Below are 18,113 nucleotides of genomic sequence, written 5' to 3' on the forward strand. Positions count from 1 at the left end.
GCTGGTAGATGTTTCTGACTTTTCACAGTTCTTTGCCATTTTAAATTATCTTGAACATGATTTTTTTTTTTTTTACAGGATTCCAAGCAAACTTGGGGCTGATAAAGGAAGAAAGGCTACAACCCTGGACAGACTAAGCTCAGGGTAGGATCCGTTCTCTAAGATGAAAATGTCTATTTTAATAGAAGGAATCTAATCCCTGAAAATACTGTGTGAAGGAAAAAAAAGCAGGGAAATGGAAGGAAATATGAGAAGGGGACAGTGCCCCGGGAGCTCCTACCTCCAGAGGACCCTACTGCTAATTGAGGAGCTTACGGATGATGCTAGACAGGATCACATTCACCCCTCTATACCTCCTCTTGTGATAGAATGCTTTAGCACTTAGTGTCCTTTCAATGAGGCTGGGTGACTGTGGATATCACTCGATTGCCCAGGCTGTAATTCTCAAGCTTTTGCAGGCTACAGATAAAGGGCAAACTAATTTTCCAAACCAGTGATACTCCCCCCTCCCTCCCCCCCCTTTCTCTGCCTCCTGACGTATCCTCCCACTCTTCCTCCTCCTACTGCAGATTCCCCCTGCTCAGCAGCTTCCTCTTTTGCCTCCCACCCTTACGGTTTAGACCAGCTCCCTTCAATGTTCTGATCTTCCCCTGGCTTTCAGGGCTGCAACCAGGTGGAAGGCAAAGGGGAACCATCTCTGCCCAGAGCCCATGCCGCTTAGGCATTAAGCTTGCTATTGTTTTGCCTAGAAGGGCTGGGGAGACTGCATTCAGGGAAAAAGCAGTGAAGGACATAGCCTTCTCCATTCTCTCCCTTATACTGGCCGAAGATCGGTCGGTTTATGCTGCACAAAGCCTGCAGATAGCGGCTGGGAATGTTTACTAAAAGAGGCCTTTCTAATTCACGCTGCTTTTTAGTTTTCCCGCAGTTTCCTTTGCATTTTAAATAGTGCAGCCATTCAGAGTGCAAAGAACACATGTTTACGAGTTATGTAAATGTTCCGTGCTTTTCTTTACTATTCTTTTTTCCTCTTCAGATCATTTTCTTCAGATAAAACGCCAGTGGGACTAGGACTCCCTGTTTCAGGACCAAACAAGTATGTGCACATGCCACTCTCCATATAGCCATAGGTTTAGAATAATTTGTATGTATTTGTTTATAGGTAATGCTAGACATGTGGATAATATGAGCATTGAATAGAAAATGTGTATTTTTCAGTTACATTATTCAGCTCCTCACTTTGGAGCTACTAAGCAGTGGTAAAACAGTATTTCTGCACTGTTTTACTGTGAAAAAATTCCAGCAGGAGTTTCTAACCTGCAAAACTCGAGTACTGCAGTTTAGTAAATCCTGTGAGAATTTTCTCACGTTATCTTTTTGGGGAAACTCCTGTGTTCCCAGCCATAGCAATGTGGCTTCAACATCTGCCAACTGCGAACGAATTTATTACATTTAAAAACCCTCTGGTTTGTTGCTATCCTGACCGCCCCCCCAATATATCCCCAGCTATTCCCAGAACCAGATTCAAGCCCCATCCCATCCTAAACCTCAACCCATGCAAGTTTCCTTAAAATTAGGCCCCTTTGGGTCCCCTCCCCCAGTGCCTTCACCCCCCCCTACCTAAAGTGAAGTTCCAGGGTTCCCAGGGGCAGGAGCGATGCCCCTATTGCTTTTGCCCCCTGATGGTAAAAATGTAAAGGTGCCGGTTGACCCCTGGCCGCTTCTGCCCTGCATGTGATAGTGTCAGAAGTTGTGGCCTCGGCGCTGCACAACCTGCTGCATTCTCCTGGATACAGGCCCACAAACAGCTGTTTGCAATGAAAAGTTGCTTTATTCTAAGTGCCAAGGATTGTTTTACATTTCCAGCTTTTGTTGAGACACTGTGTTCACTCCTCAGTAAGCCAGTACCAGCCCCTCCTGCTCTCCCTAAAGCTTACTTCCCCACAATGCCTTTTACAGCAGGGCTTCCCAAACTTGTCCTTGGGACTCCAAGCCAGTTGGGCTTACAGGACGACCACAACGAATATGCATGAGATACATTTGCATACCAAGGAGACTCAGATTATGCACATTTCTCTCATGCATGTTCATTGTGGATATCCTGAAAACCCGACTGGGGTCCCCAGGACAGGTTTGGGAAACCCAATCTCACAGCTTCCGTGTACTTTAGCAACTGCCCTAGCACCACTGCTCCTGCATTTGGGCAAGTTCTTCCAACTCCCCACCCAGCTCTGCTGAAAGACTGCTGCTGCTGCTTTGCTTAAAAGGCCCCCTGAATTCCAGCAGCAGTTTCTCAATAACCTCAAGCCGTGTCTCTCTCAGTCAGTGGCACAGCTCCCTGCAGTAGCTATCCTGAATCCGGATTGTTCCTTGCCAGAGCTCAGCAGCCTACCTTCCCCATCAGATCTCCGTCTCTTGTTGTTCAAGGTTTTGCCTTCCCCTAGGCAGCTGTGGCAGATTTCTTACCCCTTCAGCTATAAGATGCCCTACATGCTTGCCATTAGAGCTCCCTCTGTCTATTAGAAACCCTAAGAGCCAATGCAATACTTTGGTGCAGAATGTGGGCGCTGAATAGTCAGCACCCGCTTTTTTATCGTGCCCCCAGGCGCCCCCCCCCCCCCCGAAGTGCGTCAGCTGTCCGCCGGTTAGGAAAACCGACGCCCAGTTTATCGGCGTCAGTTTCCCTAAACGCCACACAGCCAAGGGTTCAGGAAATGGACGCTTCTCAATTGATCATCCATTTCCTGCACCCGACTGCTAGCCTTTTTTTTTTTTTGTCAAATTACTTTAATTTTTTCTCCTACTTATCGTAACAATATTAAGTAGGAGGCAGTACAAAAAAGCAGTTTTTTCTGCTTTTCTATACTGGTTTAAGGAGCCTTCAGCTATTACCAGCCTCATTATGAAAATGAATCAACTTATCTTAAAAAGTAACGTTGATCCCACAGATCCCACAGAGCCTTGACACAGTGCTGTGTTTCGTTAATCCTGCATGGGGGGGGGGGGGGGTTTGTTCATTAATCCTTTTTGTAGTCCCACATATATTGAGAATAAGCGCTGTAGTGGTCTTCTTGCAATGGTCCTTCTAATAAATTTGAAAGTTGATTCACTTGGCTCTGTGGGATCACCATTACTTTTTAAGATAAGTTGATTCATTTGGGACGTTACTCACATATTTTTTTAAAGACGCTGGTTATTTGATTTTATTTGCAATATAAGAAAATTCAAAATAATAATATTAAGTACCACAAAATATTAATGTGGACCCTTAAGGTTGGTTGCAGCCTGTAATACATTATATTGAGGCTGATCTATATAGTGGTCCTACATACATATAAAGGCTTTCTATATTCCTTTATGGGCTTTTAGAAACTACTGACTAGGAAAGTTGTTGTTTGCGCTGTTTATTTTATGTTTCCCCAGTTATTTGGGTTATATTGGGCGATTTTTGTGAAGGAAGGAAAGCAGCAGACCAGGGTTCTTTTTAATTTAATAAATCTGATTTTGGGGAGGAGAATGTATTTCTACAGGGCTACATGTCCCTTTATATCTAGCACCCAGGGTGGTCAGAGAGCGTTAGTGGGTGCGTCAGCCTGCCAATACTCTCACTGGAGAGTTAGCTACGTTTCTTGAGGTATAGTTAACTTTCAGAAGTAGCACAGCTTGCAAGGCTTTTTCATGAGCTGTGTGACTCCATTTGCATAATAATTAGCTGTTTTTCCAGGTATATGCATGTGATCCAGCTCATTATATTTTAATTCGAGTTTTACCACAGTTTTATTTGTGGTAAGGCAGACAATATGCAAAATGGCTTGATAGCGTGACCGGCAAGTTAACACATTATTTGCCTTACTACAGCGTGGCAAAAAGGCTCCTTTATCAGTAGCATTAAGTGTACATGTATGTATATATATATATGCTACAGGAAATGTCATTAAACAGGATAATTTGCACAAGAACTGTATTTCTAGAAGTACCAGATCCCCTTGGATAATATACAAGTGGTGTCAATATGCAAACATTGGCCACAATAATCAGACTGCTTGCACTGGTGTAAATACTGCGGGTATTTCATACTCACAGGCTTTACTGCAATAGTCAAAGCAAAATTATGCCCATAGTTTTGCTTTGATTATGCCTGTGGCAATATTACTATTATACCTACTTTACCATGCTGTTGGTAAAACAATGAGTATTGTAGAACAAGTGTGGTATGTATTTTACCTGGCGCGCAATTTGCAAACAGTCGCTTTACGGGGATAAAAAGTGTTTTACCCACAGAAATCAGCTTTCGAAATTTTTCTTCCAGTGTTCGTAGAGAATAATCTGAAATGTAGCAAAATCCAATTGGATAACCGTGTGTGGGGGATACAAGTACATTATGGGATAGATTTTAATACATACGCACCGATTTTATAACTTGCGCACGCTGGATTTTGTAATCCGTGCACGCAGCGCACACAAGGGGGGGGGGGGAATTCTGCAAGTTTCACACAGCGACGCATCGTGGCCTTCCCCAGTTCCCTACCCCCTATCCTAACCTCCCTTCCCCTTCCCCTCTCCTCTCCTCCCCACCCCCTAAACCCTTTCCCTTACCTTTTTTTTCTTATTTTGTTGCTACTGCTCCAACAGAGAAGTAGCAACTTGCGTGCGCCAGGATTCCCTGCCCCAGTACAGCGGCACTGGCCACCTCCAGCCCCGCCCTGCTCCGCCCCTTCCCGCCCCCTTTACAGGCCCCGGCATTCAATCGGGTACCGAGGCTTACGTGTGTGACCGATTTAAAATCTACCTGTGTATCTGAATACAGTAACTTCTAAAGTCTCAGCATTTAACAACCTTAGGGGGTCATTTTCTAAGGAGTTACCGCAGGAGATAAATTCGCAAATCGCGCTAACAGCCGTTAACGCGATTTGCGAATGCAATTCTTAATTTAGTATTCAGGGGGTGGAGTTGGGGCGGAGTGCGGCGAAACGGCCGCAGTGGTAGCGCGGCTCCTAACGCAGCCAATAGCTGCGTTAGCCTGTAGCGCACAACGTATCGCGAATGAAAGGGTTGCAGCCAATAGCTACAACCCTTTCATTCGCGATACGTTGTGCGCTACAGGCCGGTAAAGGAGTATCGCGGTCCACGATATTCCCAGACAGCCCGTTTCGGGAGAGAGAGAGAGAGAGAGAGAGAGAGAGAGAGAGCCTTCGATACTCCTGGCTGGACACTTTCGTGTACTGCGATGATTCATTGGTTGTTTTATTGCGGTGCACGATGTTTTCGCGATTTGCGACTCCAGTTCCGCGAATGGCGAAAACATCGCGTGCGGCGATGTTTCCCCACTGCACGAAAAATGCCTTATTTGCATAGGACACACCCCCACATGCGTTACCCCCCACATGCGTTACCACTGCAATATTGGAAAATGAGGCCCTTAGTTGGGCCTGCTCCTCAAATCCATGTATATATCTTATCCTTATGTATCTGTTCTCACCCTCCCCCACCCCCCCCTCTTGTCTCTATCCCTCCTTCCCCAAGTTTTTTAGTTATCTGCTTTGTTACTGTGTTACATATTGTTCTTTGTAAAGGCCTCGCCTATATATTCCTTGTTTATAAGTTACTTGTAAACCGGCACGATGTGCAAACGGTTGCCGGTATATAAAATAAAATAAATAAATAAATAAATAAATAAATAAACAACATGGCAATTGGATAAATCGGACATTGGCAGAGTATTGCTAGATTATCCAGAATACTTAGTTAAATCTCCACTTACTTTAAAGTCAAAGGAAGCTTTTGATCATTTACAGTGAAATATCTAAGTGCTCTTCGTTAAAGTTTGAGAAAAAATATTTTTCAATAATATGTTAAACAGACTGGGCAAAGTTGGATATTTTTGTAGCCTTGGGCATGCATGTTGTAGTTCTAGAAATAAATTAGTTATTGTTCCAATTATCCAATTTGATGACTTTTCCCATGGTATATTACCATATCTAGCATCTCCATTCTACTTAATCAGATAGCTGTACTTGCCTATGGGTGCCTATTGCTTATTGGACTTGAAATTTGCATTTACATTGTTGCCTTGGACAGTGTGCCTTATAATACCAGGAGAAGATAATAGTACATAAGTGAAAGCAATCAGCAAAGCATTGGAAAAAATTAGGCATAAAATAAACAAGCAAGTACAATTTTTTTAAAACAGAGTGGATGAAAAGTAGACTAAAACTCAAACAAACACACAGTAAGGCCCATGCAATATTGTGCTCTCAGGATAATGCACAGGTAACCTGCAGTTGGCCATGCATTTTGGATGCGCATCCATAACCCCTGATACAATAAGGGGATAAGCGCGTCCAAAACGCGTGTCCAAACCAGCGCGTAGCTAATAGCGCTCATCACATATAAATGCCATGTTGATGAGGCTATTAGCTAGTACCCCCAATGTAAAAAATAACTGTGCACTCTATGCACTCATTTTGACCCTCAAAAATTAATGCCAGCCTGAGAGCTGGGGTTAAGTCTTGAGGCCCCAAAACCTGCACAGAAAAGCAGAAAATACTGCAGCAGCAAAAAGAAAAAAAAAGTCTTGATAGCGGTCAGGTTAGGAAAACAGACACTCAATTTATGAGCGTCCGTTTTCCTAACCCGTGCACATCCACGTCTCCTGGTCATCCAACGCCATGGACGGGCTACGGACGCACAATCTATCCCTAGCGTGTCCTCCGTAGTACAGGGAATCATTTTCCTATTGCATCGAGCACCCAGGAGAGGTGAGTGTGAGCGCGGTAAAAAACGGGCGCCCAGTTTGGATGCACGTTTTTTGTGCATAATTTATGGCATCAGCCTGAGTAAATGCAAAACAAGACTGATCCTAAAATCCATATAGGATCAGGGTAGACTAGGGAGGTCAAGCACATAAGAAGCAGATAAAAATAAAAACATTCTAGAAGACAGGATAAAGGTTCCAGTAGCAAAGGACATGAAAGACTTTAAGGTAGCTTATTCTTGTTCATAATTTCTTAATGTGAGATGGTTTGATAACATGGAGGAAAAACACATCGTGTCACCAAGGACACAAATATTTATTTAATGAAGCTCCCATGTATTTGTTGTTGTTGGTAGTACTATTGCCTTTTGAATTGGAAAGATGTAGGTTTAGTTATAATAGAAAGACTAGGGGCTGGCTCGGTGGCCCAAGTGGCAAATTCACGGTTCCATCTCTGAAATGGATTTTCTGTTCCCCAGGTTGGCTGGGGTTGAGGATGAAGTATTCACAGCCCCTAGTGGGGAGGGAGCCATTGTTATTGCTTGAGGGTGACACCTAGTGGCCGTAGTAAGAGCCCATGATGGCAGGGTTCCTGGCCCAGGACCGTTACTGTAATGACAGGAGGACAGGAGGTAGGAGAGGAATCTCTGGGAAGTTTCAAATGAAGGTTCATGGTGCCAGATCCCAGCCATGGTTCTGACTGAGCTGGAAGTTCAAAGATGCGGGAGGAAACTAGTTGAGCAAAACACCAAAACAAAGAAAAATAACAAAACAAAATCTGGGACTGGCATCCTGTGCCAGCGAGCACAAATACCACAGATATGCACTACTAAACATGATCCTAAAGGAATGGAACCAGCTGCTTACAGGATCTGCTCTGCAGAAAGACCATGTGGCCCAGAAGATGAATAGAAACTGGGCTGCTCCATAACAGTTTTAACTGCAAAATGTTAAGATTTTAGTTGATGATGAAGTGGCAAATTCTGAACAGGAATTCAGTAACTAAGATAAAAGTTGGGAGATATAACAGAAAATGCCTCAGAGGCCTATAAAGGACATAAGAACATAAGAACATAAGAAAATGCCATACTGGGTCAGACCAAGGGTCCATCAAGCCCAGCATCCTGTTTCCAACAGTGGCCAATCCAGGCCATAAGAACCTGGCAAGTACCCAAAAACTAAGTCTATTCCATGTAACCATTGCTAATAGCAGTGGCTATTCTCTAAGGGGCGGATTTTCATACTCCGCGAATAGGCCTACTTTTGTTTGCGCTCCAGGCGCAAACAAAAGTACGCTGGATTTTAGTAGATACGCGCGGAGCCGCGAGTATCTGCTAAAAACCTGGATCGGCGCGCGCAAGGCTATCAATTTTGTATAGCCGGCGTGCGCCGAGCCGCGCAGCCTACCCCCGTTCCCTCCAAGGCCGCTCCGAAATCGGAGCGGCCTTGGAGGGAATCCTCTAACGCCCTCCCCTCACCTTCCCCTCCCTTCCTCTACCTAACCCACCCGCCCGGCCCTGTCTACACCCCCCCTTACCTTTCTCCGGGGATTTACGCCTCCCGGAGGGAGAAGTAAATCCCTGCGCGCGAGCGGGCCTTCTGTGCGCCGGGCCGCGACCTGGGGGTGGGTACGGAGGGCGCGGCCATGCCCCCGGACTGCCCCGGGCCATAGCCATGCCCCCGTACCCGCCCCCAAAACACTGCCGACACGCCCCCGAAACGCCGTGACGACCGGGCCCGCCCCCGACACGCCCCCCTCGGAGAACCCCGGGACTTACGCGAGTCCCGGGGCTCTGCGCGCGCCGGTAGGCCTATGTAAAATAGGCTCACTGGCACGCAGGGCCCTGCTCGCCTAAATCCGCCCGGTTTTGGGCGGATTTAGGCGAGCAGGGCTCTGAAAATCCGCCCCTAAGTGAACTTAATAGCAGGTAATGGACTTCTCCTCCAAGAACTTATCCAATCCTTTTTTAAACACAGCTATACTAACTGCACGAACCACATTCTCTGGCAACAAATTCCAGAGTTTAATTGTGCGTTGAGTAAAAAAGAACTTTCTCCGATTAGTTTTAAATGTGCCCCATGCTAACTTCATGGAGTGTCCCCTACTCTTTCTACTATCCGAAAGAGTAAATAACCGATTCACATCTACCCGTTCTAGACCTCTCATGATTTTAAACACCTCTATCATATCCCCCCTCAGTCGTCTCTTCTCCAAGCTGAAAAGTCCTAACCTCTTTAGTCTTTCCTCATAGGGGAGTTGTTCCATTCCCCTTATCATTTTGGTAGCCCTTCTCTGTACCTTCTCCATCGCAATTATATCTTTTTTGAGATGCGGCGACCAGAATTGTACACAGTATTCAAGGTGCGGTCTCACCATGGAGCGATACAGAGGCATTATGACATTTTCCGTTTTATTCATCATTCCTTTTCTAATAATTCCCAACATTCTGTTTGCTTTTTTGACTGCCGCAGCACACTGAACCGACGATTTCAATGTGTTATCCACTATGACACCTAGATCTCTTTCTTGGGTTGAAGCACCTAATATGGAACCCAACATCGTGTAATTATAGCATGGGTTATTTTTCCCTATATGCATCACCTTGCACTTATCCACATTAAATTTCATCTGCCATTTGGATGCCCAATTTTCCAGTCTCACAAGGTCTTCCTGCAATTTATCACAATCTGCTTGTGATTTAACTACTCTGAACAATTTTGTGTCATCTGCAAATTTGATTATCTCACTCGTCGTATTTCTTTCCAGATCATTTATAAATATATTGAACAGTAAGGGTCCCAATACAGATCCCTGAGGCTCTCCACTGTCCACTCCCTTCCACTGAGAAAATTGCCCATTTAATCCTACTCTCTGTTTCCTGTCTTTTAGCCAGTTTGCAATCCACGAAAGGACATCGCCACCTATCCCATGACTTTTTACTTTTCCTAGAAGCCTCTCATAAGGAACTTTGTCAAACGCCTTCTGAAAATCCAAGTATACTATATCTACCGGTTCACCTTTATCCACATGTTTATTAACTCCTTCAAAAAAGTGAAGCAGATTTGTGAGGCAAGACTTGCCCTGGGTAAAGCCATGCTGACTTTGTTCCATTAAACCATGTCTTTCTATATGTTCTGTGATTTTGATGTTTAGAACACTTTCCACTATTTCTCCTGGCACTGAAGTCAGGCTAACCGGTCTGTAGTTTCCCGGATCGCCCCTGGAGCCCTTTTTAAATATTGGGGTTACATTTGCTATCCTCCAGTCTTCAGGTACAATGGATGATTTTAATGATAAGTTACAAATTTTTACTAATAGGTCTGAAATTTCATTTTTTAGTTCCTTCAGAACTCTGGGGTGTATACCATCCGGTCCAGGTGATTTACTACTCTTCAGTTTGTCAATCAGGCCTACCACATCTTCTAGGTTCACCGTGATTTGATTCAGTCCATCTGAATCATTACCCATGAAAACCTTCTCCATTACGGGTACCTCCCCAACATCCTCTTCAGTAAACACCGAAGCAAAGAAATCATTTAATCTTTCCACGATGGCCTTATCTTCTCTAAGTGCCCCTTTAACCCCTCAATCATCTAACGGTCCAATTGACTCCCTCACAGGCTTTCTGCTTCGGATATATTTAAAAAAGTTTTTACTGTGAGTTTTTGCCTCTACAGCCAACTTCTTTTCAAATTCTCTCTTAGCCTGTCTTATCAATGTCTTACATTTAACTTGCCAATGTTTATGCTTTATCCTATTTTCTTCTGTTGGATCCTTCTTCCAATTTTTGAATGAAGATCTTTTGGCTAAAATAGCTTCTTTCACCTCCCCTTTTAACAATGCCGGTAATCGTTTTGCCTTCTTTCCACCTTTCTTAATGTGTGGAATACATCTGGACTGTGCTTCTAGAATGGTATTTTTTAACAATGACCACGCCTCTTGGACATTTTTTACTTTTGTAGCTGCTCCTTTCAGTTTTTTTCTAACAATTTTTCTCATTTTATCAAAGTTTCCCTTTTGAAAGTTTAGCACGAGAGCCTTGGATTTGCACACTGTTCCTTTTCCAGTCATTAAATCAAATTTGATCATATTATGATCACTATTGCCAAGCGGCCCCGCCACTGTTACCTCTCTCACCAAGTCCTGTGCTCCACTGAGAACACCCAGGGTTGTCAGAGAGTGGATCACATCTCCTCCTATGTAGGGAGTTCTAGCACACATCTCTGTGGGAAAAGGGAAAAGAATAGAGAGCAGAGAAGTAAAAAAGGTTCATAATCCATCTACCTGGGATAATTCATAGCCTCTTGAATTCTAACTGGAGACTGTTAGAATCCCAAGGACAGAGGAACAGAAGCTCAAAGAGGACCTGTCCCATATGAACTAAACAGAAAAACAAATGTAATAAAGAAACAAATACTGTAGCTCAAATAGGCAGAGCTCAAAATGTATGAAGAGGTGGCAAGAGCACGTCTGAAGACAGGCCCAGCACTGAGAAGGAATTCAGAAGCCATGTTCTGCTGCACAGACCACAGCAAAAAGAAGTAAAGGTTTCAGGCACAGTGGACCCATTGCCTCTTCATCTGGTGCCAAGCCCAGGAACAATAATCTTGAGGTTCCGGTAGAGACAGAAGGGGGATTTCAATACCTATACAGATTGTGACCCTCTGTTGATTGTGATGTCTTCTACAGAACACGTGCAGAGTGTAGTCTGGTGAAATCCTGCATAGATGGATGGACTGGACTCCAAGGGATTGAGTAATACAGGGTTGCTCCAGACAGAGGCAGTAGTGAAATTGGAATTAGACTAATGTAATTGGGAGGTTTGCCCTTACCAGGGTGAAATAAGAACCCAAGACATGGGGGTCTGAGAGAAGCCCTTAATGATAGATCTGGGGTGGTGCCTTCATTGAAGATGGGAGAGCCTTTCTGCATATCGTGCTACAAGGGCTTCCCGCATGGTTAAAAGGGTCTGGAAAGGATAAGGTGAGGAACCTGACCAAAGCTTTATCTTTTCCCCTAACCTGTATTGTTGGGAACCAAAACCCTAGGCAAAGATGCTGGGAAATATCAGCTCCTTTTTTCCCTGCACTATTCCGTAGGCTGTGAAAAGCAAGAACTGAGGCTTTTGGCAAAATCTTTCTGTTTTCCTCCAGATTGTTCCTGGGAAATGCCAAAGTTGTATCAATTTGCCAGTGATGTACTAAGGAGGGGTGCAGGGGTGAGGTCCCCTCTGGGTGACAGCTGGGAGGTCGGCGGCCGTGAGTGGAGCCCATTTTGCTTGCGCTAGGCCTCCGGGCCGTGAGCAGTGGGTGCACTGGGCGGCCACCTAGAGCGCCACGGGTCTTTAGCCAGCAACTGCATAGCCTGTTCCTTTTCCTGCCTCCGAAGGCCTGGAAGAGGAAGTGGTGGGTCCGCACGGGCAGGAAGAAGGAAAGGTCATGCAGTCATGGCCCGAAGCAGGAGGAAGAGCTACAGCGCTACTCCCCACCCTCCCCACCGCAGATGCAGGAAGTAGAGCCACACCAGCCCCCATGCTGCCTCAAGAAAAATGAAGAGTCCCCGTCTGTCGCGGGGGCTGAAGGAGGAAATTGCTGCTGTGCTTCTGATGGGCAGTGGGGTAGGAAGTGAGAGAGAATGTCTTTGTGTCCATGTGTGTGTTAGAAAATGTCTGTGTGTGTGTATATGGGAGTGAAGGTGCATGTTTGTGTGTGAGAGAGGGAGTTGTGTGCAGGGGTGTGTGAAAGTGTGTGCAAGAGAGAACCTGAGTGAAGGAGAGGGGAATCAGAGATCACTGGGCGGGGAGATGGAGAAGTGAATCGGGGGGGGGGGGGGGGGGGATGTGTGTGCCACAGGAAGTATCCATCCTGGATGCCAAATACTTTAGATACGCCATTTGCAAGGTTTTCCCCTTTGAGCCTGAAGTACTGGACAGCAAAATTCCACAGAGAAATCTTAGATCGGCAAATAAAGCCCTCCTAACCGTCCCTTCTGTTAGAACGGCAAGACTGACTCAAGTTAGAGAGTGGGCATTATCCTTAGCAGGACCAATACTATAGAACACCATGCCCCTCGAAATCAGATTACTGAGAAATTTCAAACTTTAAAAAAAAGTTTGAAAACCTGGCTTTTCAAACAAACATTTTCTAAAGAGAACAAAGAATTGGATAACTAAAACAGGCAGCAGAACATCAACACAGCCCATAATTAAAAATTGTGTGTGTTTTATTATTTTATCACCTCAAAGTTAATATTAGATAAAATATACAGTGAAAGTACTATACATGTAAATTAATCTCTTACATGTATAAATGGACAAGATTAATGTCATTTATCAAGTAATCTTTTATTTTGAAACTATGTAACCGAAACCTTTTGGCACTTTGATAGAAAGTATTACACAACATTGATATTGCTTTATGTGCCTAGCTGTGAACCGTTGTGATGGTATATCAACACAGCTTGGAGAAGAGACGACTGAGGGGGGATATGATAGAGGTGTTTAAAATCATGAGAGGTCTAGAACGGGTAGATGTGAATCGGTTATTTACTCTTTCGGATAGTAGAAAGACTAGGGGGCACTCCATGAAGTTAGCATGGGGCACATTTAAAATTAATCGGAGAAAGTTCTTTTTTACTCAACGCACAATTAAACTCTGGAATTTGTTGCCAGAGGATTTATTTATTTATTTATTTATTTATTTTTGGTTTTTATATACCGGAAGTTCCTGTATACAATACATATCACTCCGGTTCACATTTAACAGAAATAACTATCGCCGGGGAGGCGGTTTACATGGAACATATCGAATTAGTGCAGTTAGTATAGCTGTGTTTAAAAAAGGATTGGATAAGTTCTTGGAGGAGAAATCCATTACGTGCTATTAAGTTCACTTAGAGAATAGCCACTGCCATTAGCAACGGTAACATGGAATAGACTTAGTTTTTGGGTACTTGCCAGGTTCTTATGGCCTGGATTGGCCACTGTTGGAAACAGGATGCTGGGCTTGATGGACCCTTGGTCTGACCCAGTATGGCATTTTCTTATGTTCTTATGTTCTTATATTTGATTATTAGCCACAATCAAAGAAAAACAAAAAGAAGTATAAACAAATGCACAATTTTCAGAGTCTGAAAGCATTGTGGACCCTTGATGCTGTGGGGAGGTTGGCTCAAGCTACAGGAAAGGCCCTGTAGATCTTCCCGACAGTTGGCAGGACTAGGCTGGCTGGAGACTGGTGTGGAGCTTCACCTATACCAGCCCTTTTCCCCTTAGCTTGAGCCCTCGGATTCTGGAGGCCAGCAGATCTTAGGTGTGAGTCTTGTGGAAGTTGGTAAATATGTAAGTCATGGTCGTGGCTAGGGTCAGAGGCAGGTGGCAGATGAAGATGGTTGAGGCACAGGCTGAAGTCAGAGGCAGGCAGCAAGTGAGAGCAATCAGATTTCAGCTGAGGTCTGTGGCAGATGCCTGGCAAGGATGGCCAGAGTTCAGGCTCTGGTTGAATTTGGTAGTCAATCTGAGGAAGACACTGGGAGGACAAAGACAACAGGGCAAAGAGAATGAGGCAGGTTGGGCTTGGAGAGACAAGGCAGGCAAGCTTTGAACTGGAATGTAGGATCAGGCATTCAGGATCAGGAACACTGGAATTGTCAACACACTTCTGCAAGGATGCAGGTGATCCATTGTTGAGGCAGTAATTGAGTGTCTGGAGAGGCCCTTTATAGAGCTAGGTGTCTAACATCATCCATGGGCGCAACAGGCATTTTTCCACCACGGGCCCTTTAAATTAGGCAAAGCCTAGTGCACATGCACCTAGGGGTGTACCGAGAGGTGAGGGAAGCATTATCGTCCTGCCACGAAGGAGAGGAGCAGCATCGTCCTGCTGCATGGCCGGTCGAATGGGCTGGGTGAGTGCACCACTTCGTAGGGATGTCCCGCAAGCAAGCAAATGTAATCGAGTCTTTAGGGATGGTATCAGAAAATAGTGTATGCTGAACCAGTGTAATCCACTGCCTCTCACCTGCAATGGGCCCCAAGCAGTTATCAGACACCAGCACTCTGTTGTCACATCGTTTATTTATTTATTTAACAGCTTTTCTATACCGGTATTCGTGTGAACATTATATCGGTTTACATCAAACAAAAGTTAGAAAATACATCGAACAGGTGGGAAGAAACTGGGGCAGGGAGGGTAAATAACTGGAGGAGTAAGGCAGAAAGAGCTTAACGGTTAACAGAGAATGCAAAACAATGAGGTCAATAAAATTCAAGGTAGATTAAATAGTTAAATGGTTAACTGATAATGATAATGCAGGTGACCCATTGTTGAGGCAGTAATTGAGTGTCTGGAGAGACCCTTTATAGAACTAGGTGTCTAACATCATCCATGTACGCAACAGGCATTTTTCTGCCATGGGCCCTTTAAATTAGGCCAAGTCTAGTGCACATGTACCAGACCCAAGGCTTAATCTTCATACCTATATGCAATTTCTATTATGGATGGAAAATATTACAAAAAAACTTATCTTTCACCTGGTGCCTCATGCCCTTATCTTTCCGCTGATTCCTTATGGCCAACACGGCCAGTGTTTCGATAGCAACTTGCTATCTTCATCGTGGTCAAAAATATATTTTATGAACACGTTTCCAAACAGAGCATACAAGAGCTCTCTAAAATAGCGCATTAACTGCCATCAAAAATCAAAGAGGGAGAGGAGACTAGACAAACAGAAATGTGATGGCCGAGGGCCCAGCTAGGGCTTGTGAACCCCCACAGTGTTGAGGATCTTTGGCCTATACCAGCCACCTCCTCTGCAGGTTGGGCCCTTGGGTTCTGGTGGTCGGCAGGACTTAGAATGTGGCTGAAGTAGAGGTGTAGGCAGTACAGGGCTGGAGACTGACGCAAGGCAAGGCTGGAGTCAGAGGCAGGCAAGGAACTGGAGTCTAGGACAGGGTGCAGGTAAGTGTGGAACTCTGGAAAGACTGGAACACTAGAACAGGTTGCGGATAAGGCTGGAACACGGGAACGGATTACAGGTAAGGCTGGAACACTGGAACAGACCAGAATGGACAGAACAAGACAAGGATAGGACTAAACAGAAGAGAACAAGGAACACAAAAACCCGAAGGCAACAGGCTAGAAAGCAGGCCTGAGAAGGACACACGACAATACTGGAGGGAAAGGCCTGAGAAGGCCACAAAGGAAGGAAAAACAAGGCTGGAAGGTCCGAAGACCAGACAGCAGTCCAAGGCAGGACAGGGCCAAGCAGGGAGCTAGGAAGACTCAATAACAAGGCCTTGAGCAAAGCCAGAAGTAAGATTAAATAAACTGAGCCCTGCTGAGTCATGGATCATGGAGATTATGACTGGATAGAGAGTAGGAGCAGCTCCACAGGGACCTCTGGTTGCAAAACAGGCAGGAACACAACAGATATGCCCTGTATGTGCTTCCAGCCAAGCAGAAGCGTTCTCAGGAGTGGAGCTGGGGAAGAGTTTGGACTTATGGACATACTTTTGGATTTTCAGGACTATAGAAGGAAATGGGTAAGCGTGGTCACATCTGTTCAAAATGGCACTCCGCCAGCAAAGCAGAACTTTTTCCCTCTTCCTGACCTTTTCTTGTAACCAAATGGCCATCTAGCCATAGCTCTTGTCTGCTCTGGTGGTTTGGTCTGGCACCTCACATTTTATAATTTATCAGTGTTCTAAAGGGGAAAAAAAATGCACAGCTATACTAACCTCTCAAACCATGTTGCCAGTTCAGATTACCTCAGATGATTTGGTTCAGGACTGTTACAAGGGAGTTTTCCTGTTTGGAAAGTAAGCATCTGAGGGGAAAGGAGGCAGGGCTGTCACGGAGAACACAAGCACATGGTGGCTTACAATTCCTGTGTCAGAACTGCCAATTAACCTATTGCAAAAAGGAAGACTTTTGTCAGTTCTGGTTTTTGTACTTACATCTCAGGGCATATTGGTACGTGTAGTCCCTGCTTCTACCAGTTAAAATAATCACTGCAAATACCATAATACATCAGGATGGCATTGTGAGAAGTCCAGGACTGGCCTTAAAAGTTTGCTCCTTCAGCAGGGTCACTCGCTATCTCTCTGCCTCATTCACAGGCCCAGCTGCTGATTGTAGCTGGATCCAGGGAGGGCTGAAACGGCAGAGAGGACCTGAGCAGATAGGGGTGGAGGAATCTGGAGAGCCACAGAGGGTGGGGGAGGTTTGCTGTCTCTGTGGCCTGTCACTTATCCTGCCGAATAGGTAATGCTGGCACCATTTGACATAAACATCTAGAGTCAGGAACAGGAACAGAGGAAGAGGAAAGGAAAAGAAGCATTTAAAACTATTTCTGGACCATAGCAGAGCGCTATGTATATAGGGTGTTATAGATTTTCCATCTCACCATTTCCTGTGTATTAAAATTTTTTTTTATAGCTTATCCCCATCCTCAAGCCCTTTTTCAGCTGGAGCTTTCCTTTCATGTTAGGGATTCTACGGTTAGTAGCTACTGCGTATGTTTCTCAACATCAGGTTTCAGAGCATGTCTCACGCTTGCTGACAGACAGTATGGAACAAGGTTTTGCTTTGAAGAGCTAATATCCCTTTCTACCATTTGATGATCGCATATCTCCACAAGCAGCAGAGTTTCCCGGAATTTAGGTTCAGACTATCTCGTGGTGCCTGGAAGACTTGCTGGTGGCTTACAGGATGAAGCCCCTTTGGAGTTACTTTGTCACAGAAGTTGCAAAGCAAGGCAGCACTTTGTCACCTCTTGCAGCCTTAAAGCTCTGGAAAGCACAGTATTTTGATAGGAATTTTGACATCATTTAAGTTTGTTATGGGTCATGGTAGGACGTGTGCTTCTGATGTGAAACTCTCTTGTACTGATGCTCTAAAAGAGAACTTTAACTTAGATTTTCAGTTCGACTTGGAATAGCATTAGCAGTCACTCCCTGCCCCATTTTATTTAGCCGGTACTGTTTTTAGTTTTGTTCACTTTTATTTTAATACTATTTGTATATATTTCTTATTGGATTATTTTATAGTTTATTTTAATAATTGTATGTACGTTCCTTTGTAAACCACTCCGAACCTTAGAGGATGTGGTATATAAGAACTTCTAAATAAATAAAGCAAACTAAACATTTCTGGTCTCCCTTTGAAATCGTAATATCAGACTTTTTCCTCAACAGGCAGTCCTTGTCTTCTTCTAGTACAACTACCACCACTACTACTACTACTGTGGAGAATAAAAGGTATGTGGTACAATATTTATGATTTAGTTTTGTAAATGTATACATAAAATCTGCATATGTGTTATGTGCTATCACTTATCAATTGCACATTGCTATGGGGA

General features: G+C 44.5%; 1 protein-coding gene across 1 annotated transcript in view; it reads left to right on the top strand.

Annotated features, from left to right (window-relative positions):
- The window catches only part of SCEL (sciellin), a 241,197-nt gene that overhangs the window by 72,714 nt on the left and 150,370 nt on the right, over positions 1 to 18,113 (top strand). Inside the window, exons 7-9 of the mRNA XM_029603190.1 lie at positions 79 to 144; positions 1,037 to 1,096; positions 17,950 to 18,012. Coding sequence (XP_029459050.1) covers positions 79 to 144; positions 1,037 to 1,096; positions 17,950 to 18,012 — 189 coding nt within the window. The remainder of the gene's footprint in view (positions 1 to 78; positions 145 to 1,036; positions 1,097 to 17,949; positions 18,013 to 18,113) is intronic.

The sequence above is a fragment of the Rhinatrema bivittatum genome, chromosome 5 (genome assembly GCF_901001135.1).
Source record: "Rhinatrema bivittatum chromosome 5, aRhiBiv1.1, whole genome shotgun sequence".
Lineage (NCBI taxonomy): Eukaryota > Metazoa > Chordata > Amphibia > Gymnophiona > Rhinatrematidae > Rhinatrema > Rhinatrema bivittatum.